Source organism: Atractosteus spatula, chromosome 12 (assembly GCF_055471065.1).
Source record: "Atractosteus spatula isolate fAtrSpa1 chromosome 12, fAtrSpa1.hap1, whole genome shotgun sequence".
In the NCBI taxonomy this organism is placed as follows: Eukaryota; Metazoa; Chordata; class Actinopteri; order Semionotiformes; family Lepisosteidae; genus Atractosteus; species Atractosteus spatula.
The window spans coordinates 41,748,759-41,774,326 of record NC_142717.1 but is presented as its reverse complement, the minus strand read 5'-3'; the positions used below and the strand labels follow the sequence as shown (position 1 = coordinate 41,774,326).

Sequence of the window (25,568 nt, the reverse complement as noted above, 5' to 3'; positions counted from 1 at the left end):
CTTATCGAGTCCCATCACACTAGATGTACTGTTCACAAGAGAAAGAAATTCCTTTCTTTAAAGATTAAAGGGACAAATTCTGCTGCAGAACTGATTTACTATACGCCCCATGCAAAAATAATTAAACAGATTACTTTTCAATACATGTAAGAGTTTTTTTTTTTTCAATTTTACCATGCAACTTCACAAGCCATATTTAAAGTGAGTGGTTAAAAAACTTGAAATTTGCCACTGTTGGATGAGTACAACTGGAAATTAAACCATTTGCAAGTTATCTCTTAATCAGATAACAACATATGTAAATCTCAACTGTGCTAACTGTGCACACCTATACAGTACATGTGTATATGAACAGCAGGAAGAATGTGCATTTCTTCATTTACTTTTTATAGATCACCTGGCCAAAGAAATAAACATAATTATTGCACTTTCTGCTGCAGTAGTGCTTGCTTTAAACATCAAAGTTTTTGAATATTAAAAACTTCAAGGTAACTGCACCTACAGATCCCTATAGCACTTGATTAAGACAGAGAGACATCAGCACCTTCTGGTTCAAGGTAATGTTTTTTTCAATCAGTAGAGAAAATTCATAAATTTCAAGACTACACACATTTCTGGGAGTTTTCAACATTCCTTTAACCTTAGGCTCACTTGATTATGCTCTGCTGTGGCACATTTTACAAGTCTAGTTTTTTTTGTTTCATAAATGATAAAAGTACAGTTCATTAGAAAAATAGGAGCTTGTTTCCATTCCACAATAATTTTTGACAAAATTCAGAAGTGCAAGTATTGTGAAATTTTTTAAGCGTTTGCTCGATTTATTTAAGTCTTATAGTAAACCAACGGTACACGGAACTGTGTGTCATCATACACAAAGATAAAGAGGACAGATAAGAAAATACTTTAAATCTCAGCAATCAATGATGCATACTAAGCCACAGACTCAGTTTAGTTTTGTACAAAAGTGGGAATTTTTATTTTCAGAGAAATTAAAAATACGGAATATATAAACCTTCTATCGTTCTATAAATATAAAGGATTCTTTCATAGCAAAACAAATTAATGCATACCAGAGAAAAATACCATGGACATGGGTAAAGAACAGTTAATACATACTGTATCTGTTTTTAATATGAAAGACTTATCTCAGAACCATGCAGCAGAGAGTTCAACAGGAAAGGACAAATGTCTGTGACATGGAGGCAGATGCAAAATGCTCCAAATTAAGGTTTGAAAGAAAACACATCAGAAATGATCATTCATGCCTTGCATCATATTTCATACAGCCTGGTTTGAAAATTCAGTCAGTCATTCCAAAAAATAATACTTGAGTAATAAAATATCTACTCTGGGCTTTTTTTTTCTTTGTAGTTGCTCACGGGAAGACAAAGGGGAGTTCACAAAGTTTCTCCCTTAGGTCCTAATGCCTTCTTGGCTGGTGGTAACAAGACTATGCTTTTCCTATTCCATTTGTGCTTTCTACTCCTGTGCTCCATACTAAGACTCCAGTAATGTTGTTGGAAAGTGTTGGAATTTATGCCACAGAAGAAAATTTATCTAGACATAATTGGAAAAACGGCACAAGAATGTTCAAATAAAAGCAATGACTCAAAATAAATAAGACAATCTAATTTTTTTAAAAAAAAAAAAGCTTCAGAGGTATTTGAAACATCTCATTTATGGAAAAGTCTAAAAAACAAACCAGACTTGATCCTTCCTACCAGCAGACTGAGATTTCCAGAGCTGGCATGATGAATGACATCTTCAAAATGGAAATGGTGCAAAACGTTTCGAAACCCTTTTGATTATTTTAACTGGATAGCGTCGGAATCGTCTGCAACTTACTTAATTCTGACTGTATCCGAAAGAGTAAATGCTGAAAAAACAAAAATAGCCTTTTGATCAGGATAATACTTAACTCAGCTCAACTAGTGGATTCTGTTACTTGCAAGCAAGAATGATTGCTTTTAATTAGCAGAAAAAAAACCCAAAATGGTATAAACTTTTGATTTTTCTTGAGGTCTTTAGGTGTCCCCTTAGTAGTCCCCTCCCCCCCATCTACTTCTCAGACAATACTTCTGTGCATTTGTACCAGCAAACCCTCTACTTGCACTGCAAAGGTCCATTTTAGGTATTTCCAAAGAGCTATAAAATTGAAATAAAGGCACTGATGTTCGTATATTCAAGCCCAGCTTCCTTAATTTGCTAAAACATGACACTCCTCATAAAATTGAGCAGCTTTGGTTTAAACGACTAAACCAGAAGTATACAGTTGACATTAAATGCATTTCATTTTTCTTCTAAAAAAAAAAGAGGGTTTCATTCTTTCATCTCACACATACATAAAGCCATACACAGAAAAGACAAACTTAATACATTACACAGGTTCAGACAGTTATACATTTTTTTAGCAATCCATTTGATTTTCAGATGCTGCTATAATTTTTCCACTAAAGAATCAAAAGTTGAACCTACTTAAGAAGGATCTCGTTAGGCTACTGAAACTGTTAGGGTTGTTCAAGTTGAATGATATGTTAAAATATTCAAAAACACGGAGTTTGTGAGAAGAGGCTTCACTAAAAAAAAAAGTTGAGATTCTGACTGCCTTAGACAAAATGTTGCTTTAGAAGGCATTAGGACCAAAAAAAGAAGCTATTTAGAAGATGTAAATCCGTTCTTAAATTCCTTGGTTCCCTAAATCCACTTTAAGTTCCCGTTTAATGATCAAAAGATACAAGAAGCAGAAACCGGACTCTCAGCTCTTTGTGCACAAGTACACCAAGATCCGCTGGCAAATTATATATCCAATGCTGTAAAAATGATCCAGTACCTTTCTTCTTTTTCAAAAGTACATGTAAAAACAATCGAAAAAATGAGCACATTTGTTTTTTTTTAAATACAAATATATACTTACAAAAATCTCACAAAAGCTATGTACATCAAAATTTTATAATATATCAAAGAGTGTCTGTCACATCTCCCGATAAGAAAAGCTATTCTTCAGTTCGTTACAAAACACGCAGGAGTTACCACTGTCCCAATGATTTCACACTGTAGTTTCCCCTTGCTTGCTGTTCGCCAGCCTCGTGTAAAATTTCCTCCAGGAATTAAGGGTTTTACCAGACCAAATCCAGAATCCTGAAGTAATGCCCACAATCAAAGTCATGAGATACTTAATCATGAAGACTGTGAAGTCAGGGGTCATCTGTGGATGATGGTATGAGGGGCAGGGTATAGCATAGGTCTTGCATGTCTGACTAACCCAGCTTTGCTCCCACTGTTCCCTGAAAGCTTGCTCGTAGAAATAGCAGGCAATGACAATGGTGGCAGGGACAGTGTAGAGGACACTAAAGATGCCTATTCTGACCATCAGCTTCTCCAGCTTCTCCGTCTTGGTGCCGTCATGCTTCATAATTGTCCGGATTCGAAAGAGGGACACGAACCCCGCGAGAAGGAAGGAGGTGCCGATGAAAAGGTAGACAAAGAGGGGTGCCAGGACAAATCCGCGCAGGGCATCCACATTGTTGATCCCCACAAAGCAAACCCCGCTCAGGACGTCCCCGTCCACCTGCCCCACCGCCAAGATCGTGATGGTTTTGATAGCTGGCACTGCCCAGGCCGCCAAGTGAAAATACTGGGAATTGGCTTCGATGGCCTCATGCCCCCACTTCATCCCTGCTGCCAAGAACCACGTCAAGGCCAGGATAACCCACCAGATGGAGCTGGCCATGCTGAAGAAGTACAGCATCATGAACAAGATGGTGCACCCCTCCTTTTTGGTGCCCTGGACTACAGTTCTGTAGCTATCGTCGAACTTGTCATTACAAACCACCTTGTCCTCCAGCAAAAACCCGGCGATGTAGGCTATAGCCACCATCGTGTAACAGCCAGACAGGAAAATGATGGGGCGCTCTGGGTAACTGAACCTCTTCATGTCCACTAAATAGGTCAGAACCGTAAACAACGTGGAGGCGCAGCACAAAACAGACCAGATGCCAATCCAGATCCTGGCAAATTTCAGCTCCTCCTGACTGAAGTACATCATCCCATTAGATTTTAACGGCTCGCACGGAGCGCCACAGTCGTCTTCCCCCAGGAAGTGGTAGTTCAGATAAGGGGGGACCTGCAGAGCTTTCGGGCAGGTAAAATGTTTCGGCGGGTGGCGGTGCTCGTTGGGGGGCTCTTCTGTCACGGCGGGCGTGGGGTTCATAGGAGTGCTCTTGTCGGACATGTTCTGTCCCACGCACAACTCGCCAGCCCCGTGGACGGGGAAGGATTCGCACGCCAGGCTGTCCGGCCACTGGAAGCCGAATTTGTTCATTAGGGCTTCACAGCCCTGCCTGGCTCTCTCGCACAGCGAGCGACACGGGGGGAGAGCCTGCTCCAGCACCGTGCACACCGGGGCGTACATGGAGCACAGGAAGAACTTCAGGTCGGGAGAACACTGAACTTTTACAAGCGGGTAGAACTGGTGCACCTCCAGCCCAGCGTCTTCTTGGTTCGTGTGCCCCAGTAAATTAGGCATGATGGTCTCGTTGTAGGCTATATCCGTACAAAGTGGGATAGTGATCGTCTGGCAAAACCCGTGCTCTGGGATCGACATGCCTCTCTCGCCATACTGTCCATTGACCCCCCAAAGTCCCGACACCAGAAAAGAAAACATCGGCAACAGCAGCCGATTTACTCTGCTCAAATCCATTAGGAAGCAATTACTCCCGGCCATACTCTTCTTCGCGTGTCTTTACAACAAAACTACTTCTCCGCTCCTCTTGCTGACTCTTTCCTGTTGCAGATATCCCCAAGGCAAACTTTCCGAGTCACAACAGCTGCACCTTCGCCGGGTCCCTGTGTTGAAGTATCCAGCGAGCCGACAGTTTTGTGCAGATAGCTGAAATAAAACAGACCAGCAGAGATGCAACACCCCGCACCTCTCGCAGTCCGACCATTTGTGTCAATCCTTCAGCTCTGTTCAGACCGGTTTCCAGGCGCCCCACTGTCTCTCCTGCATAAGGAAAGGAGGGAGGGACCTTGAAACAGATGGCACCCTTTAGGGACCGTGTACATTTTACAAGTTTTTTTTTAAAAAATATTCTGCGCCTCTCGTAAAAAGGAAATGTGAAGTCGGCCAAAAACAGCTCATACGAGATACAATACAGTACTGTGTTATTAAGAAGAAACGAATACCAACCCCCTTATTTTTGGAAATATAGAACGGAAAATAAAATTTGTTAAAACGCGTTACATTAACGCAGTTTCCCTTTTGCATTAGTTATAAACAAGAATTAGTTTGGTAGGTAAACACGGAAAAAAGTTTGGACCTCTCCACGATCCCTTTTATCCACGACAATATGTTATGCACTTTTGGAGTTCCTCTGTTCATTATCAGCGATTAGTTTATCTTTAGGCCTATTGCTAATGTCATCCACAGAGCAAGATGTTCTGTTCATTTTGTTGGCCAACGTCTCAATGATCATTGATAATTTGAATCCCTTTTAAGTAATCCTTTGTAACGTTTCCTGTCGCAAATTTACTATACGCTCACTGTCCCATAACACTAAGTTTTAGACCAGTTAGACCTCTTGCTTAAAATGAACCACGCAATCGTTATCGAATTTGATTTTCAACTGACAATAACTAAAATTATCACATATATATTCCTCAGATCCACCCTTAATATAGAATATAAGGTGGTAGGGGTTCGATGGACGGATCCTCATCAACTGAATTAACACATTTTCACCCCGTGCTTTTGATAAAGTTGTATTTCAAAACCACAAGAAGTAATCAACGCGCGTAATGTCAGAAGGCTTCTTCTCTATTTACGAATTCCAGTTAATTTGTTCATTTGGGAAAATGTGTTATGTGGCAGCCTGTGTGTGTGGGTGGCAATGTGTGTGCGTGTTTATAGGGGTCTTATCATCAGTTTACTAATTTAAACTCTTGATGTGCCATTTACCACTAAGCTATTCACACTGATTTCTAAAGGGTGTTCCCTGTAACTGTAACGCCTTATTTCCACCACCCCAGGGAGTGAGATGAAAGTAATTTGAAATCATCGCTGTTTGTTTCCAGGAACCCCGCAGTGCCGTGAAAGAGCTTTCAAATCCAACAACTGACAGTACGACTTTGAATTATAGAGTAAAATATGTACTTCACATCTAGTTGCATTTTGAGGAGGTAAAGGTAGGAGAGTCTTTTGTTTTGTTTACGTTTTGTAGACTTCTGGCCTACAAGTGGTAAACTCCTTTTAAATTCATAAAGCGCTGTTTCAGAACAAAACATTTTTAATAATGCGTTAGCATGACGGTTTCTCAAAGGAGAACTGACTCAGTCCCCCGTCAGGAACCGATACAATCCAGAAGCCCCGAACATAAAACGAAGCATTAGTCAGTTTTCACACAAAACATCAAACCTGCGGTCAAAAACAAATCCTAAATCTGATGAAAAGGGCCACCAAGTCTCCAACCTGAGACTGAGACATTGTCTATCATGCTAAATTCTTTGAACTTTACGTTGAATTCCTGAATGTTGAGCTGTTTTATTAGCAGATGGGAAAGGAGGTGACAATATTTCATCAGTCAGAAACATGGTGGCACAAAACATTGTCCACCCAATTCATTCAAGGACCAGAAAGTAAATCCAGATGTGTTCAGTGTACTTCAGCTTTAGTAAAAGGACTGTCCCAGATACAATGTATGTATTGTAGCAGTAGAAAACTCAGGGGTGGTTTAATCGATTACCTGATGACCACTAACACAAGCTTAGTTGACTTAAAAGAAAAACTAGGTAGTCCACTAGCAGTGTTAATCACGATTTATGAAAACCCACACTATCCACACTATCCTTTGGATAAAAACTACATGCAACGTAGACTCCATTTTTAAAGAGCAAGGATTTAGTTAGATTGTATTTAGAAGCAACAAAATGGTTTAAATAACTGATAAATACAATTTAAACTTTAAAGCCACATAGAATTAGTTAATATTTCATAATAAAATGAACGTGCTTATAACGTCTTGATATTTTAAAATGCTAAAATTAACTAAAAGGTTAAATGTTTACAATTGAGTAAAATAAAGTTAACAACAATTAAAAACAATAATTAACAATACTTGTTAAAATAAAGTTAACAATTGAATAAAATATAAATCGACTGAAAAACTAAGGTTGCTTATTTTCATTATTGGAGAACTGTAAGTGCTGCTTTTGAAAGGTCCCTTTGAGATGGTTGGATATTTCTTTAATCAGAGGTCAAAGTGAGACATTTCTAAGACAAAAAGTCAAATAGTGATGACCCCTTAACAAATTAAGGCCAATTGCTTTCCTATTGGCCACGAGGTGTGTCCATTGGCTGAAACTGCGTTGTGCGTTGATGCAGGAGTGCAGCGATTGGAAAGATCGCACTGCTATCACTTTTCAGCTGAGAGAAGTTTTGTGATTTTTCAAAACAAAAAACAGCCGAGTTAAAAGAGATTCTTTGTCTAAGGTGTAGTGTCGCGTTTTGGTTGTTGACCACATACTGTATGCACATACCTTCTGATTACCATTGACACATGACTAATTCTCTCTGTCTTGGCATTTGCATTAAAGAAATAATTATTACCTCTTGGCTGCTCGAGAATGTTATGTTTCCCACTGGGGTAGAACATTAGTTTCTTCTTCCTGTGCTTTCAAACAAAACTTCTTGGTTCACAGATACGCGGCAGAATCGATCCCGTCCATTAGTTCGCGAAGTTTAACACGTGGCAGATAAGTGAAATATAGTCGAGTCAGTCCCCATTAATTCATACTCAACACTGGTCACGATTAGTTCGTGGTTTATGAAAATAAAACGAGGAGATTATGCTATCTTCTTATTCCACTTTTAATGTTACAAAAGGCATTATTTACCCTGTGGTAATTACGGAATTGTACTGCTGGATCAATGTGTGCTAATGGATATTTTAAATAATATGTACCCTTTAACGTCACAGTACTCTGGAGAATCATTGAAGTTGGTGTTGAACAGAGGGAGTAGGCTCTTGCAGAACTCGTGAGTGCTTTCCCTGAGACCTTGCAATGCGGTTAGCTTTTGTGCAATGTATTCTATTATTATTTAGAAGTAACTGAACGTAAACAAAGGCTCATTTTAAACCAAATATTTCATTCACTCTTTGGCGCGGCCATTTCCTCTTCCGTCTGCACAATTGCTAATTCACATTTTCATTATTGTGTTTAATCAACACTCTGCCGTGAGACAAGTAGTGTCTGTGTTAATGTACTGTACTTGACACTGTAGAGGAAGCGAGTAAACCGTCTCTCGTCATGTTGAATAAGACTACCCCATCGCCACCCCGCAGACTGGCAACTTAATGTAAAAGCAGTCATTACTGCAGTCTTAGACACAGCCCACGATGGCTCCTGAACCACGTATTTCTCTTTGTTCTGTAATTGGAAACAGGATTCAGGGAAAAAAAAGGGATCTTTTTTTTACCACAAGGAGAGAAGAACTCAAAATGAAGCCAAACCCATCGAGGTAAAAGTTTTATGGGCAAAACCGCATTTTGAGTTTGTTATCTATATTTTGTTAACGTGCGCTGAACTAGGCAAACAAAACCACACCCGACTAATCTAAATTACTTCGTGCTTTTCTTTACTTTCCATATTTTAGCAGTGAACCCCTCTGGGATTTGCTGGTTGTATCGAGACAGACTGAGAGAAAGCGTCCGGGCTCCAACTCTATGGTGTGGTGAATTGTTGGCGGATCAGCTGGTTTGGAATGTAGCAACTTGTGTTTAGAGTTTATTTTTAGGCAATACTTGTTTGTGAGCCTGGCCAGAAGTTAAGTATACAGTAGGAGCAAATAAAGCGCAGCAGTTAGGAAAGCAGTTATGCTTTCTGAAGCTTATCGCTTAAAATCTTTCATAACCAGTGCCAACCAATTTATGCATAAAACTTCTTAAACGAAAGAAAACAGTTCTAGGGAGAACAGTTCTGTTTTAAGAAAATATTTGTGCTCTTATGAGATTAATATCTTTTACCAGGAAGGATTTATTTTACTGTAATAGCTGTATACACTATTTAGGAAAGTACTGTTAGGCAGAGTACAGAGTTCTGACTGACGGGACTGATTCACAAGTCACAAACTGGATGTGTGTGTCGTGGGTGCCAGACCTCAGACACGGCCACTGCACCAAGCAAACAAAGCATTATTTTCCTCTCGTTAATGTTAATTTCAGAATCATACATATAACTGCCAGCATTCAAAACAAAACATTATTTTCACGTTACTCGTGTTGGAGCACTCGAAAGAGTTTTACTGTGGAACGTGGTCATGTAGGTGGGTAGTTCCACTGGCTCACACAAGCAGCCGATCAGACCAGGCGGTATCTTGGTTTCCAGGTGTGAAGTCACCAGAGCAGGTGTGACTCCCCTCCTGGATGGGACACCAGTCCATCACAGACCCCACCATCAGCAGACTGCAGTCTCTGTTCAAGAAGCTGCGTGGACTGGACTATTCAGGACAACAGCCGTGTACGGTATACTACAGTGACTAGAACCCACAGCCCCCCCGTGAGGCTGGAGACTTACCCACAATGCTACACTGCCTCCAGTGTTCTACTGTGAGTAGAGTTATTTATTTCAGAAATGTTTCCACTTTATTATTTAAAGCTTGTATTATTATTATGTTTCTTTGTGGGGGAAAAAAAGATGGTGGAGGCCAGTTCTCATCTTAGGACATGAGGGATACAAACATGTCAGAAATAACAGTGTACGTAACTTGTGCTTAGACTAATACAGTAGAAAAATGTATTAAATCAAAATCATTCCGACAGTATCTGAAAGAAATCTTTTGTTATCCATCCATCCATCTTTTAAACTCCTTTATCAAATACAGGGTCTCAGGGGAGCCAGAGTCTATCCTGGTAAGCAGTGGGTGGGGTACATCCTGGATGGGACGCCAGTCCTGCACAGGACACACACAGACACAGACACACACACTCGCACTGAGGCCGATTTTCCCAGAAGCCAATTAACCTGATTTTGGTCTGTGGGAAGAAACCAGAGAAGCCATTGAAACCCCACTGAGCACAGGGAGAACATACAAACTCCACACAGAGAACACCCCAGGATGCAGCAATGCTGACCACTGCAGATTTTGGCATGATCTCTTCAAGTTCAGTTGAATACAAATACAGACAAACTCACAATAGTCTCAAAATAGAGCAAATTAAACCAGGATGAGTAAAAACATTTTGAGAAAACTGATATCACCTAAAAAATGATTGGAGTCTTCTGTGTGTTCGAATTTTCTTTTTAGCATTATTTTGTGTTGTGAGGATGGTGTTTTTATCATGAAATTCTTAGTGAAATGCAATTTTAAAACTGTGTGAAAATATAAATGTTCACTGTTTCTTATTTCCATATTTAAATGAATACAGTTTAACTTCAGGGTTTATACAAATAAGCAACTAACATTTTTACTTTGCTTTCAGTGGGGTTTCTTCAGAGCAATAGAAATTGGTTTTTATGTTTCTCTGTTTTTTGTCTTTGTTGTGAATTTCGCGTTTTGCATTTTTTGACAGTCCTTTCAGGAAATACGAGTACCACAACCTTGCACACCTTTCTTGAAAACGCTCTCTTTTGGTAGGATCCTTCAGTGTTATGTTGATTTTCGGGAGGCAGATTGATAGGCATACTTTAATGGATAAGATGTTTACTCCATTAGTTTCTGTCATTTGGAAATGCTGGGATCTATGTGAGTCAGAACATCAGGACATATTCTGTCAGGGCTAGTGTTTGGACCCTGGATTTTGCCAGGACGTTTTGTGCCTTTTTTCTCTTGGTCTTAACCTTTCTACATCCGAGCTGATTTGAGTTGTGATGATAGTTTCAATAATCTTACATGCAGTGCAAGTAAGATTTATCAGTCTGTAATATTAGCGAGCTGCAGAAACACCCCTGGGGGGTGGGGAGGGACAATCAGGATTAGTGATGGTACTGTTGTGAGGCATTTAAGTAAAAGCAGAATCCATGCTTGTCACCCTGTTCAGTGATCATGTCTTCAATCCAGACACCCAAGCTTAATTTCAATGAGCTGACCAGCACACCTGCTGAAATCATATTCAGTTCATGAATGCTCTTTTCTCTGTTAAATCTACATTTAAATTTCACCATGCATGTCTAAAGCACCATTAATGGTCAGGTTTATGCTTTCTACAGACAAGGCCAAACCTTACTGCAACATGAATGTGAGATCATCAGAGCACGGAATGCCGTTGTCCAGTATCAGACTCAGATTCTGATTATGTCAACAAAGTCTTCATTCAATGTGATCTTTACTGCCAGGGGTAGATACTGTATAACAGATATACCTGGATTTAATTTCTGACTTTTACTCTATGTCTGGTCCTCAAACAGCAAGAATGACATTTACTTGATTGATACAGTACATGAAAGACATTACTTACAAATGACATACTATAGTTGTAGTAAAGGGATTGTGGATTAGCGTTGAAAAGTAAAATGGCAGAATGTCACAATTACAGCATCTTTTGCTGCACAGTATATATTAAGATCTTTACATACTGTATTGCAACATCTTTCTTTTTCAGTTCACACTGGTCTCTAAAAATGAGAAAGTGAGAATCCATTGAATTAATTTCTGACAGCATTTCAACAGGAACATATCAATAATTTAGAGTTTCTCCAGAATACTGTTTTACTGATCGTTTGTATCCCTTACACTGACGTTGTGTGTTCCTCAGTATATCCTTTAAGTTTATCTACAGTACTGTATATGGTATTTACTTTTTTATTGTGCTCAGCTTTTTATATTTCCATACATGTACTGCTAACTGCATGTATTACTTCCTATGAAGGAGACTAATTGTTTCATTAATTGTTTAATTTCATTGGAAACCTATCTGTAACTAAGTACTTATTACTTATGTAAACAAATTATGAGTACAATAAGTATTTTCTTTCTAAATGTTCTTACTGTATTTGTTTGCCTGGTGAAGGGTCCACTGCAGCATTTTTAGTAGACCTTAAGTTTTTATTTTCCAGTGCAACGTCCTGCTCATGAATATTATGCCCCGTTTGTCAGGAAGGGCTGCGATGAAGTCTGGAAATAAAGCCATATTCAGTCTTGAGGGGGTAGCTCTCCCCAGATGGATTAATGGAGGATGGGGAGAAGTGTGAAATTAAAGCAGATTTTGAAGTGACAGGCTCACAGCTGGCCGGTGATCAGGGCTCCAGAACTAACAAGACATCGGGCACTGGGGGAGGGGAGCTGTGGCTGAAGACTTCCCTGTTCCCCTGGTTCCTGTTGTGTGGAGCAAGAGACCCTAGAAAGAATATAAATGAGACAATATTTTTCAGGAGTCTGTCTGAAGTGAGCCTTCTGTGAAAAGGTAAAAACAATTACACAGAGCTGAAACATCCTCTGTTCCCCAGTTATGATGATTTTTTATTGTTTTTTTATGAACTACTAGCGATCAGATTGGTGATTGGTGAGCTAAAAGGCCTACTCGTGTATGTAACCTTTCTCATTTTCTTCTGTTCACGTTCTTGTCACCTGCCAATAAATAAACATTCTTATTCTGACAGCAGCGTGGCAGCTTAGGAATTAGATTCTCATTTTGGGCTCAAGTATTTTTTATTTTGTTAGTAAGAAGGGTTTATGCTTGCAGTTATTTTTCCATTTTTTTGTCAACTTAAACCAGGCAGTCACAGTTTAATTATCCCCCAGAGAAAATATAAATGATTTTGGCAACAGTCATTCCCCTGAAGCACGGTATCTATGAATTAAATACATACTCTAAAATGGCTTTTTCTTGTTTGTAAAATTACTACCTTGTTTATCAGTTAATAGAGGTGTACTTCATTAAGAGCAGACAGGACCTAAATAAAATGAGAACATGAGCAATAAAGTCTGATTTGAAATGGTCTGAGGAATTAATAAACTTTATTTCAGGTAACAATAAACAACAGTTACAGAAGGACATTACATCTTCATAATAACATTACATATTGGTTGTAACAAATAATGCAACATTGATTCTATCATACTAAGCTCTAGGGAGTTTATAAAGTGACTGGATTTTGCACTGCATTTATACTTATGTCCTGCTTGTCAAACATTCATTTTCAGTGCATCATACAAAAAAAGGAACAATGCAAGTGATTTTTTTTGTTAAATATTACTTTAAATGGCAGGTTCAGTGTTCAGCACAGCAGGGATGCATGTGTATGAAAAATGCCTTTCCCAGTGTTCAGGTCTATGCCTCAAAGAAATTAACAAGGTCAAAAATATATTTGAATTTTCTCTACTGTTTTAGAGAGCTGGGGGACATTCATGACTCCAAATGCAATGTATTTTAAGCTTCACTATTACACTTTTATGAGGCTTTCTCCTGACAATATAAAGCCTAAACAGTTTATAACAAAGGTTACAAAATGATTAAATATTCACAGATGAACATAAGTATACAAGAATAACATATTACTGACTGCACATTCCATTACATGTGTCCAATATAATAAACCCAGGAATCACAGGAGTGATGTTTTTAAAATGGTTTCTTTTAAGTTGCTTATTTTCTATATTGTCCTATGCTGAGATTAAGCAATGGTCATTAATGACATGATAATTGATGGTATCATTATAACTGTCAGAGTGCTAATGTGCAATCAAACTCCCTGTTTTGTTTTTCCTTCATCACACATTCCTCACAAAGGGAAACATTTGGAAACATTCAAGTTCAAAAGAATCATAGTCGCATTAGTGCTCAGTGAATCAACGCAGGAGCCATTGAAAAAACAATTCTGTGCTCGCAGGCAGGCTAGCTGCTACCAAATATAACCAGAATGAGATACAACACACTTAAAAAGCATGCTAATATATAAAATAATTATTCAGCTGCTAATACTGCCAGAAATTGCTTTAAAACCTTAGAGCCTAGGCCCATCTTAAAGCTGTTTCCCCTTATTAACACAGCTTCATATTTTGTCAATTAAAGTTACAGGCTTCTTTCCTATGTTTGATTAAATATATGCAAGAATGGAATGCCATTAAAATGCAATGAAATTAGTTCAAGTATTTGGTATATTCTGCACTACAAAATATCAAACTGTTTCAAATATCTTTCCTGAAAGTATCACACATTATCATTTTGTGCACACAACAATAAGATTGAGTAAAGAGAACCGAGGCACAAAGTAACCAACTCTTAAACTGGAATGTTAAACATATTCGAAAGTGCATTTGTAATGAAGAAAATAAGATTCTCTAGCTTTATTTGTCCTTGTCATTATTATCACCACTATTATAATACATCAATTATGTATTAAAATAGTAAGAATCATTAGATATGATTGTTACTACTACTGATGATGATAATAATACAATTGTGCCCACAAATAAAGCGCAAAGGTTCCACCTACTGAAAAAAAGTGTTTTCACATACGTCGCATGATCATAATCATTTTTATTTTTCAATTTAAAAGAAGACCAAACCCCCCCTGCAAGTTAATTTCAGCATAGATATCTATATCTGTATATTACAGGCATTTCCCCCCAGTGGAAGAGATGGGAGTGTGAATGTGTGTTGTGTGGATCTGGGCGTCTGTCTCTGAGAGTCTGGTCATGCCGAGAGTTCCTGGAGAGTAAACTCCATGACTAAAGCTCTTTTCACACTGGCGTTCTCTGCCCAGGATGAGCTCCCCTGAGCTCCTACCTGGGTCACGACCTGGTGTCACGCCAGCCAGCGGACCGTTTCACACTGCTCTCTGAAGAAGTGCGGTTGACCCGGCGTGACAGAAGCTGTCCTGGGTCACAATGCATCTGTGCAAAGACGTCCCAGAGCAGAGTCTGATTCGTGACACTGCTGGGTGCACTAACACGGCATTAAGCATTTCCATATTTTTTAGAAAAAAAAAACTGTGTCCAGAAAAGTAATGCTGCTGTGAGAAGTTGATGGAAGCTATTTTCTGAAAGTAAAAACAGGTCAATTAGAACTGATTCTTGTAAGACCGGGTTCTTACAGGTCTGCTGTAGACAAAATAGTGTAGTTAAGGGAAGTGTTGTATTAAATTTAAATAAAAATGCAATGGTCCTTGATTTAAGAGAGAAGGACGATGTCTACTTAGTTGTAGGACTGCACAAACAGCCTATTTTATTGGAGAAGTGGATTAGGTCTTGCTGGATAAATGCATGATGAATTTCTGGTACTGAAAACGCAGTAAAGCAACTTCTTTGATGACATGACTGAGCTGTTGCAAGGAGCCGGGCAGCTGCCAAACACTGAGGAACTGGAGCGAGAGAAATGGCACTACAGGTTACTAGTCTGGTCAGAAATGCACAGGCAGACAACTTCTATAAGCTGCTCAATGTCTTGTGTCTTACAGAACATTCTGCATCTCACTCTGTAAAAACAATTCAATCTAGTTTCCATTTTACAGTAAGTGCAACATTACAGCCAGGTCAATGTGTCCTTTACTTCCAAGTGCCCATGCGTGCATTTCTTCTCGCTCTTAGCTACTGTATGTCTGAGCTTGCCGACAATCTGAGTGGTCATCCTGTTTGGGGTCAGGTCTGTTCTCTTCTCAATGTGAAATAAGAGCCGCGAGTCAGACCCAGATAGGCAGGTATTGGGTAGAGGAAAACCAGTGTCAAAAGTACTTCTCTCTTTAGAAGAGGAGAGGATTGAGGTTACAGTATGTATCACACTACTAAAAATGCTTCTGATAAAAATGGAAAGATGGGTCATTTTGAAATGCACAGTCTAAGTTTCAGAAATCTTATATATGAGCTATTTGGAAGATAACATTTTTATCTTCCTCTTTCAGTACAGTTGCTTAATTTTAGCTCAACTGACAACAGACTTGGATATATTTTCCCTTTTTCTGTTGGTACTGGCAATTTTAAATTTGCATGCAATATAATATATTGATTCAGACGGGCTTAACTGCTAACTCCAGGAAGATTTTTAACATTTGATCAGCCTTTGTAGTCTGACCGCAATATATGTTAATAAAAATGCTGAAAATATAAAAGCTTACCTCCGTCATAACAGACCAAAAAAATGACATTTTTCTTCTTCAAATGAGATGGCCATCTCAGTTGCTTGTTTTAAATTTTCTGTGCAACAATGCGATTGCTAGTGCAGATGGGTAAATGAAAATGGTGAATTTAGATATGGAGCCACTCGAGTGAAGCTAGAGTCAGATGAAGTCAGGCTCTGTTCTTGTGTGCACACAGCAGGTGTTCCTCTCCTGAATTGATGGTGAACTGATGCTTTAATGATTCCTGTCTGATTAGGTGTCAGAGAAAAAAGAAGGAAATGATCTTTCTCTGCCTATAGAAACACCACAATTCTAAATGTAATCATATCCGTGTACAATACATTAAAGCTTCAATATTGCCATAAACCTGTATACATATACACACATCAAATGTGCATATATATAGAACACACTGAAAGCAAAATTTTACAAATATTGCAAATAGAAACCCAAGTGCCACAATTTTATTTTATTTTATATTTAAACAAATACCACTGTTTGAGAACATCATATTACTTCTAAAGGGTCTTAATACACCCATGGATGACAGACAGATTTCATCATGGCTGCTGTTTTCCCAAAGAACTAACTCCTAAAATTCTATTGAAATACAAAATAAATTATTATTGCCTTGATCTTATTGTACAGTGCGTTCAGAAATATTTATTAAGCCAAACGTGACCAGTATGAGGTCTTTACAAAAAGAAAAAATGGCAAATGTAATGCTTTTTAGTCACAGTGGGTGGGTTCATGTAAAAGCATTACTGATTACTTTTTACTACATTAATGCACTTGCTCATAAAAAGTGGACTTAACAAAAAGGCATGTTGATATACACTATGGAATCTTTTTTCAGTGAAGCTATGGAACTGTACATTCCTTTAAAAAGGAAACAAACTATACAACCAGCCAATTAGAATTTTAAGGTGTACTGGAATTACACACACTGGAATTTGACGGCAAACTTCATAAAGCACGGGTGTAGGTACACAGCAGGTAATAAAGAAATCATGCCACCTAAAGTTTTCTTTTAACCAAAAAACAAAATGGGAGAACCCATTCAGGTCTTGTTTCCACATTTCATTGGTTTCTTCCATTGGCTGTTGACAGTACCGATCTGCAAAAGAAAAGAAAAACATTTTAAACTTATTTTCGCTCTAAGTTTCATTACAACTCCTGAATGACGTTTATACATTTGTCACTCCCTCTCACACAAACACTTTAAGAAGCAAAAACCTCAATTCTTTTCCAAATAAACAGTATCAACACACGGTTTCCTGGACTCATTTGTCCTTCCCAATCTGAATATTCTAAACTGAAATATTCTAGTTAAAAGTCTATGAGTAACATCCCTAATTTCCTTAAGTACAACTAGGAAAATACCACCAGGCCTTGGCTATATATTAGTTTAAAGATATCATACTAGCTGTAATAACCCAGAGTCAATAATTCTGTAATTACTCAATGCTGGTAGAGCTTATTCTATAACCTGGGGCACATTATTGACATTTTCTGTTGTAATTATATACATGAAATATTTATTTAGTGTGCTTTCTACTTTCATCTTCTAGTGTTAATTTCATCTTCGATTTCAGATTCTACATTTCTTTCACTGTTAAAGCAATGTAAAAAAAAACCAATATGAATTATTTTTAGCCTCAACTGCAATTTGTTTCTATTTCTTGTGGGAGTTATAATATTTCTCTTTAATTACCCAGGTAGCCCAGTGCATTGATTTTCTAGCTTGAAATAATACGATGTGCCTGAGAAACACACGCAATTCACACATACAAGTGAATATTATGGCCACAATTATTAGATTCAAACATAAATTGAATTGAATTACCAGTAAATATAAATGCATTCTTTTGCTTGCAATGTAGGCCACCTTATCCAAATTCACCTACAATGGTTCACATTCAGAAACATTGATTTTTGTTTATAATCAATAAACAATTGATTATAAATTATACTCAAATTATAATGTATACTCAAATGTTCAGATTATAATAGAATATCATTTTCAATACTATGATTTAATGTTGGACTGTTAAATTATTGTTAAATAAAACAAAAGAGAGGTCACAACATACATTATCACAGTTCATGGTTCATGGTTAACAGTGATAATAAAGTTCAATACTACCAACAGCTATGGAGTAGGTAAGATATTTTCAACACTTTTCCAGGACACATATTGGATTATCCATGGCAGATCATGTTAAAACACTTACTCCTAATACATTATTTGAGTTATTAGTCTCAGAAAGCCATCGAGCAAAGCGAAGTTTATTAGAACATTAGAATCTAGGTAGGAACCAGACAATTTTGCATACATTCTAAGATACATTCTAGATATGATGTGATGTGATGCTTCACATATTATCTGCATTAACGAGTCCCATTAAGTCTTTTGTGGTCTCCTGACACAGAAGCACAAAAAGACATACTGCATACAACTAATACCTTCACTTCTGGACATAGGGGCAAATTACAGGAGACCATTCAGTTCATCTAGTTTGGTTGGTTGCAAATAGCTACGCATCTCAATTCTCGAAGGAAACCAGGACGACAGCTTCAACAACATGGCTTGTTAGCTTGTGCTAGTCTCCCAGAATGCTTTGTGTGTTAATAAGTGTGTCCTGGTCTTGAGCTCTAAATGCACTTCCCTGTACTTCCGACTTGAGTGTTTGGTTTTGTTTTGGGTTTCACTGTTGGTTTTGAAGAAGCCAATTAGATGACTTTGCCAATGTTCTTGAGGATTGTGCATATCTGAATATCATATCTATTCTAATTCATTTCATTCATCCTAAACTGTGTCCCTTCCCAACATACACTGTTTTCCTGAAATTGTCAGCCTTTGTTTTGGACTCTGTACTGTTTCAAAGTACACTTCAAAGCATGCCATGTTATGATTGCAGTTCCCTAATGGTTCTCTTAACACTGTTGTCTTTATTCTACCTTCATTATTTGAAAAGACTAAATCAATACAGGCATCCCCTCTTGCAGGCGCTCTGGCAAACTGAGAAAAAAATCAGTCATTAGCCCATTCTAAAATTTCAGTTTGATTTTCCTAGGTGTTTCTCCTTATCTAGTAGATATAAAACTAAATTCTCCATTGATAACTGCTTCTTTCTTCAAACATACATTCCTGATATTATTACAGTTCAAAAGTACTTTTTCAAAGTCAGTCCATACAGATTCTTGGACTTTGAGTGCTGCTCTTCCACTCTTCTGCCTTTTTTGTCTCTTAGAATATTACACATCCAGTAAAGTTGCATCTTCGCTGTGACTATGGCTTCCTTCTGTAGGAGATTCAAGATACTCCTGCAGAGTTATATCAAGGCTAATTATAGCTGTCCTATAAAGATACTAGCAAAGATTCATACACACATCAGGTAAAACAAAGAAAATGTCCAGTTTTGTACACCTCCTCCTTGTGTTGCTGTTGGTATTCCTGGGTCTGTGAATTACATTTCAGCTTTAACTGTGGCTCTCAGGCACACCATCATTTTTTATTATCATTGGCACACTAGTGTTGGTCTTTAAACCAACACACAGTGCTTCAGATTTGATTATACTGTACAACTGTTAATTAATAAAAAAAAGAATAACTTTTGAAAACGTTTGATATTTAAAACTTTTGAAAACCCATGACAATGTGCCAGATAGTTGCAAATAAGTTCAGCATAATTTCTTAATAAAGAAATATGCACAATGTATAAAAATTCAAAAACAATGGTAAACAACAGTTTGTTAAATAACAATGAAAGTTTTTATTTTATTATTTAATTCCCCCCACCCATATTGGTTGCCTTAAGGCCAGTGTGGATATTACCTATAGGTTAACAAATCATTTTCTCAGCAGCCAGAGTCCAGTACATTTTATTGGCTTCTGTAAGTCATCAGCAGCTGAAGACTTTCAAAAAGTGTTAAATTGGTCCAATTAAACCACCAATTAGCTCAATTATGTAGTAAAGAGTTCAGCTGGAATACAAATCCAAAGACATTGCTTCCCTCAAGGACGGGAACTCTGCATCTCTGAAGTAAATAACAACCGCATTTTTTCCATACAGAATATGCTGTGTCACACACACACACTGTGCTGGCATTTAAATCACCCAGGCTGTGCTCAAGACAGATCTATTTTGCCTTTCTTACACTAAACCAAATTAAAAGGTTCCAAATTGTCATATCTTACACTTGCAATGATCAAGACGTGTCAGAAACATACTGTACAGTATAAAATTGTGAATAAAAAGCTGCATTTGGCAGCAAATCCAACACAAACTTCAACACACATCCTGGTTCAAGCTGGCCTATCATTTGCTATTTTTTTTTTCCCTGAGGTGACCGCACTACTGAATAATGTATTTCTCTCTGCAGCGCTCTCTGAGTTGAGGAAAACCTCCCAATCCTAGCCTTGGTAATCAACTCCCAATGGATGTGTGACTCAACAAGCCAAAAATCTAAAAAAGGCGCTTGTTACACAACACATTCAGTAGCGGGAGGATTTCATCTTTGACAAAACCCGCCACTGGATCTACACTTCGACAGTTTGTGTTGGGGAAGAAACACGGCAAAAGAGTCAGACCAATTTCAGCCTCCTGACTTTTTTTTAATTAGCCATGCTTTAATTCAAATAATTCATTTCATTCACACACTGTCCTGTTAATTAAAGCTACTGCATTCAAGACCTGTTGTTTCTTCCAGTGCAGTGAGAGTGTGTGTGTGTGCGCGCGCGTGTGTGAGGCGGGGAATAATTAATTTGACCATTAAATGATCTTCATTCCACCCTACGCGGCTTTTCAACTCAACATGTTTCGGCTTCGATGTTTTTCTTCCGCAAGCGCCTGACTGCGTCACGAGACGGACGGGGATAAAAAATGAAAATGAGGGCTCCCGCTGAGCAGGTGAGCGACCTGTGGGGAAGAACCCCAGCTGAGGAGGTTCTCGCACACATCAGCAGACTTAGGCCCATTGATTAGCTCATGTTAAACCCGCCACCAACTAGGCTCAGGAGACTAATTAGAGCGAGCGCTGTCTGCGTAGGCACCCCATTGACACCTAATTTGCTCAGCCTGGCCCTTAGGGGAGCCTGCATTATCTCTACAGCTGTACTTTGTATTGTGCTTTTCAGATGTGTGGCATCAAGCCATTATTAGTATTCAGGGTGAAAAATGAACACACAAGTGCTGCCTAAAGTATGGACAACCTGTCAAAGCACAAAGATAACTTTTTTTTGTTATTGTCAAGCTCGGGATGTTATCCAGAATGTTAAAGAAGGTTAGTGTTTTTCTTACGCTTAATGAATTTCACGATTTACTGCTCCGAACCTCTTATCACGGTGCTATTAGGAAAACACAATCTAAGCATCACAGGTCTTTTTACGGCAATGTGCCTGAAAGTCTTTTTGTCCAAAACAATAATCACTTACAGTAGCTGCAGTCCATGCATGTCTAATAAAACTTGTGCAAAAGTGCTGAGATCTTTTTTCAGACACTGACTGCTGATAAGCTCAAAACAACATATACTGTATATAACAGTTTTTCTAAGACAACGTCAAAGACAAGCTTTGATTAAAGACAAATGTTCCAAGTTTGAATGGAAATTAAATCTCAGACCTATACATAGAACAAATGGTGTGAAGAGAAGCCTGTTTATGTTCAGTTCTATGTGTATAAAGTGATCAGTTTGCATGTGTCCCCATTACATTTTTTGCTTATTTCTGGATAGAAGGAGACAATGTTATTATTCTTCAGAAAAACTCACAGCTTTGTTAACTAATGTAAATCTGAAAGACACATTTCTAGATTCAAAGGAGACAATGTAGAAAAAAATTTAGGCTTTTGGAGAATTAATAAGTCACACAACAGGAGTTGTTTAATGGGCTAAAGCAGAGAGGATGCCAAGTGAAAAGCACATAGAGTTCTACTGGTGGTTTCCACTGTTAAAAATGATTTACAACAGAAGTGCTTTAGGGTAGGCTGCGTTGAGCTCCAGTACAGTATCTCACACTGAGAAAGTCAACAATGGAATTTGTTGTTTCAGGGTCTGACTTAGTAAGAACAGATGTAGGGTTCCGCTCCAATGTGATCAAAGCGGACCTGTGCCTTAGCCCAGATGGAGTCCGTGGGTGGGAATTGTGGGAGGATTTTGGGGTGTGGCATATCCAATTTGGCCAGCTGGTCTCTGCAACACAATAGTAAAAGGAGAGAGGACCACAGTACTTAAACCTTGCTAAAAAGACATAATCAGGAACTAACACTTGTTCAAGGCTGTGGACAAAGAAGGGTCATCTCTGTTTTTGTGGCTCAATGAAAGGAACTTCATGGAGAGCACAGCGTAAATGACTATGGACTATGACTATTTGCATAGGTATTTTCCCGTATTTCACCATATGTAGTAATATGCTTTCAAAACCATCAACTGTTTGGAAAATAATAGCAGAAACTGAGAATGGATGGAATACTAAGTTGGCATTAATATTAAGAGGTGGTAAAAATGTAAAACATGCTTGCTTGTTATTCTTTTGCAATGGTTTTATTCAATTTGAACGGAAACACGCCACTCGTATACTGCATCACACGAAGTAAAATAAATCCTTGGCCAAAGGACAATAAAAACAGTCAATGTGTTGTTGAGAAAGCAAAATTCGTTTAATGATGCAACAGATCTGATTGGCATAAGCATGTACAAAATGACAGTCCTCCACAGAAATAATTAGTGCAATGGCCATGCATGGCTGTTAAGAGGCATACAGTATTTGAATGCATTTTTTTCCCTGTAAGCTTGGTTTACATTAAATATCAGGTTTGGGATGCTGCAGAGATAATTTGCTACAATATCAGTAATATTTTGCATTCCCTGAAAGATAAATCAGCCATTTTGACATCTTAATCAATTAAAGGTTTAAAATATTTACTTCTTGTAGCATTATTTTTAGCTTACTTTTAGCTGTGTAAATGAACACATTTTCTGCAATAACATGTACACTCAAACAACACACTGTGAAATAAGCTGCTGTCAATCAAAAGGGTTGAGAACAAGCTGACCAGGCCCTTTATAAGCAGTTCTGAAAAAAGAGCTATGCCTGAAATTAACAGGCAACAACATTAATTACAGGTTAAAAGGGTATAAAGAGAGCTGAACCAGCTTTGTATCTGAAAATAATGATGAAATTCAACAGCTCTATTCAAGATTTCTTTTGAGACTTAACGCACATGGTACAAATGCCTGCTTCTTAGGATACATCTTCCAACATGCGATCCTTTAGATTTTAATTGTTCAATTTACAAAAGACAGCTGTACAATGCTGATAAATACTCTTCAGAACTAGATACATTCAAGACTGTAGCAGAATCTACATTTTCAACATGGCAATTCAATTTAATAATTTGATATGGACTTATCGATTTGATCTCAGTACTGTTATTAACAGTTCAGCTCACTGCATAGCTGAGTGCACACAGCAGTAATGCCTCAACAATAACCAATACAAATGTCTGGCCAGTCAACAACTCTCAGCTCCCTTATACCTCTTATCCTTTGTTTCTGATTGATCAAATACCTGTCATTCTCGTCAGACTTGAAGCTTTGGAGCTTTGCGTGAATACAACCTAATCTCAAGAGGAAGAACAGCACAGAAAAATTACTGCTTAAATCTGACGGTTATAGAAGGAATAGGGAGAAAATTGGTTTATCTAACTGATCTATTGTTTTTTATGTGAAAATTTATGTGAATTTTATGTGAAGAATTGATTAAAAGTGACAGGACCAGAAATATCCCTCTTTCTTTGCTTTTAAGTGTAAAACAAACAAAACATTTACTTTTGAGTTTCAATGAGGATACAGATATCTCTCCCATGACTGCAGGTACTGTAGCTGCCCTCAGCTATTTACCCTCCTGTCTCTGTTAATGACTTCAACAGGGTCACTGCACGGTAACTTTCCCTTGTGGCTCAGCAGTTTTCATGTCTAACATCACCTAATGAATTTTAAAAAAGCTGTGATTAAGTGACACAACATAGTTCCTCAGCCATTGGAAAACAAACTATTTCAGTTTGCCTATTTATATGCCCTGAATACTCAGATTGACTTCACATTAAAAGCCCAAATGCAATTAAAACTATTCCATAGGATTTACTGTTTATTAAAAGTTTCCAATCAAATTAGTCTGGAATGGATCCTTATAAGCAAGAACTCTCCCAAGTTGCCATGGTTACCAAGGTCATTCCTGCTTTGTATTATTATAATAAAGTCCATATGCGTAGAAGACACAACAGATAAACATGTCTGTTGCATCTTTTCATGACATGGGTTTACTCACCACTGTGCATATTGAGGAAGCCAGTTATCACCATTTCTGTTCATTTAATTTTTCTATTGTGTTTTATTTGTTTGGGAAAATAAAAAATAATGTTCACAAAAATCAAGAAGGTTTGTGTGTAGTGGAAAAAAGATCGTTTTCATTTTCATACTGTATTTTATACCTTTTGGAATAAAAATAAAATTATGTTCACAATGTATTTCTTGCAGCTTACCAGTTATTTTTTAAATCCCGCAGATAATATCACAAACCTAAAAATATCTTAGCATTTCTTCAGAATATTGTAGGTTTATCCACCTGACCCTTGAGCACACATACACACATAGACACATACACGCACACAGAATCACACATACACAGACAAACACATGCACACATACATATATACAGACACACATATACAAAGACACACTCAGACTCACATACATACATGGCAACACACACACAAACATAAACGCACACACTTGCACATACTGTATAGGCACACATTTGCAACTTGCACATGGAGAAACACCATACGCAGACATGCACACACACACACATGCAGATACACACATACACAGACACACCTGTCTATACAGAAACACATTTGCACATACATATACAGTACCTGCATAATTACCCACAAGGGTGTGTATGGATACACACCTCCACACGGACTTGTGTGCACACACACACACACAAAACAAGAATCAGTCAGTTCTCTTCTTGTCCTGTATCTGATTAGAGGCATCAAGGGTCCTGGCGTAGGTTCTCTACTCGTCTTTGAAAAACATTGCATTGAAAGGGCAAGCCTTTTCGAAACTCAATAACATTTTCTATTTGCTCCTCAACTGGCTCTGATTGATTTGCCATGATCTTATAACAACAGTCATGGACAGATCTGCCAGGTCAGAGAACCGCTATGTGCTCTAAACGACTTTCAGTTTGTTGAAAACCTGCATGTGAGCATTTAAGATATCGTACTTTCTAACACAAGAATGCGACACAGAAGAATTAGTCAGTACTGAGGTCACTACATACTGTATGAGAAACAAAGAGCATCTTTTCTGGATATGTTCTGATTTTGAAAGTGAACAGCTGGAGTAACTTCTAACTGTTTTTAATAAAAACCGAAAGGCCCCTGCAGAAGGAATCCTGCTATGCTTTCACTCGCGAATTCCACGAAGTCACAAACCTGTTTCATTAGAGG

General features: G+C 38.0%; 2 protein-coding genes across 4 annotated transcripts in view; both read right to left on the bottom strand.

The window, feature by feature from the left end:
- Positions 1 to 952: 952 nt before the first annotated feature.
- Positions 953 to 4,977, bottom strand: fzd1 (frizzled class receptor 1). Its single transcript, XM_088929680.1, has one exon. It carries the CDS (start codon positions 4,721 to 4,723, stop codon positions 3,047 to 3,049), a length of 1,677 nt encoding a protein of 558 aa, XP_088785806.1. The 5' UTR covers positions 4,724 to 4,977; the 3' UTR covers positions 953 to 3,046.
- A 7,956-nt stretch (positions 4,978 to 12,933) lies between these two features.
- The window catches only part of cdk14 (cyclin dependent kinase 14), a 185,133-nt gene continuing 172,498 nt past the window's right edge, over positions 12,934 to 25,568 (bottom strand). For all 3 annotated transcript variants that reach the window (XM_088929677.1, XM_088929679.1, XM_088929678.1), the window contains one exon: positions 12,934 to 17,164. The gene's annotated coding sequence lies outside the window, so the exon portion shown is untranslated. The remainder of the gene's footprint in view (positions 17,165 to 25,568) is intronic.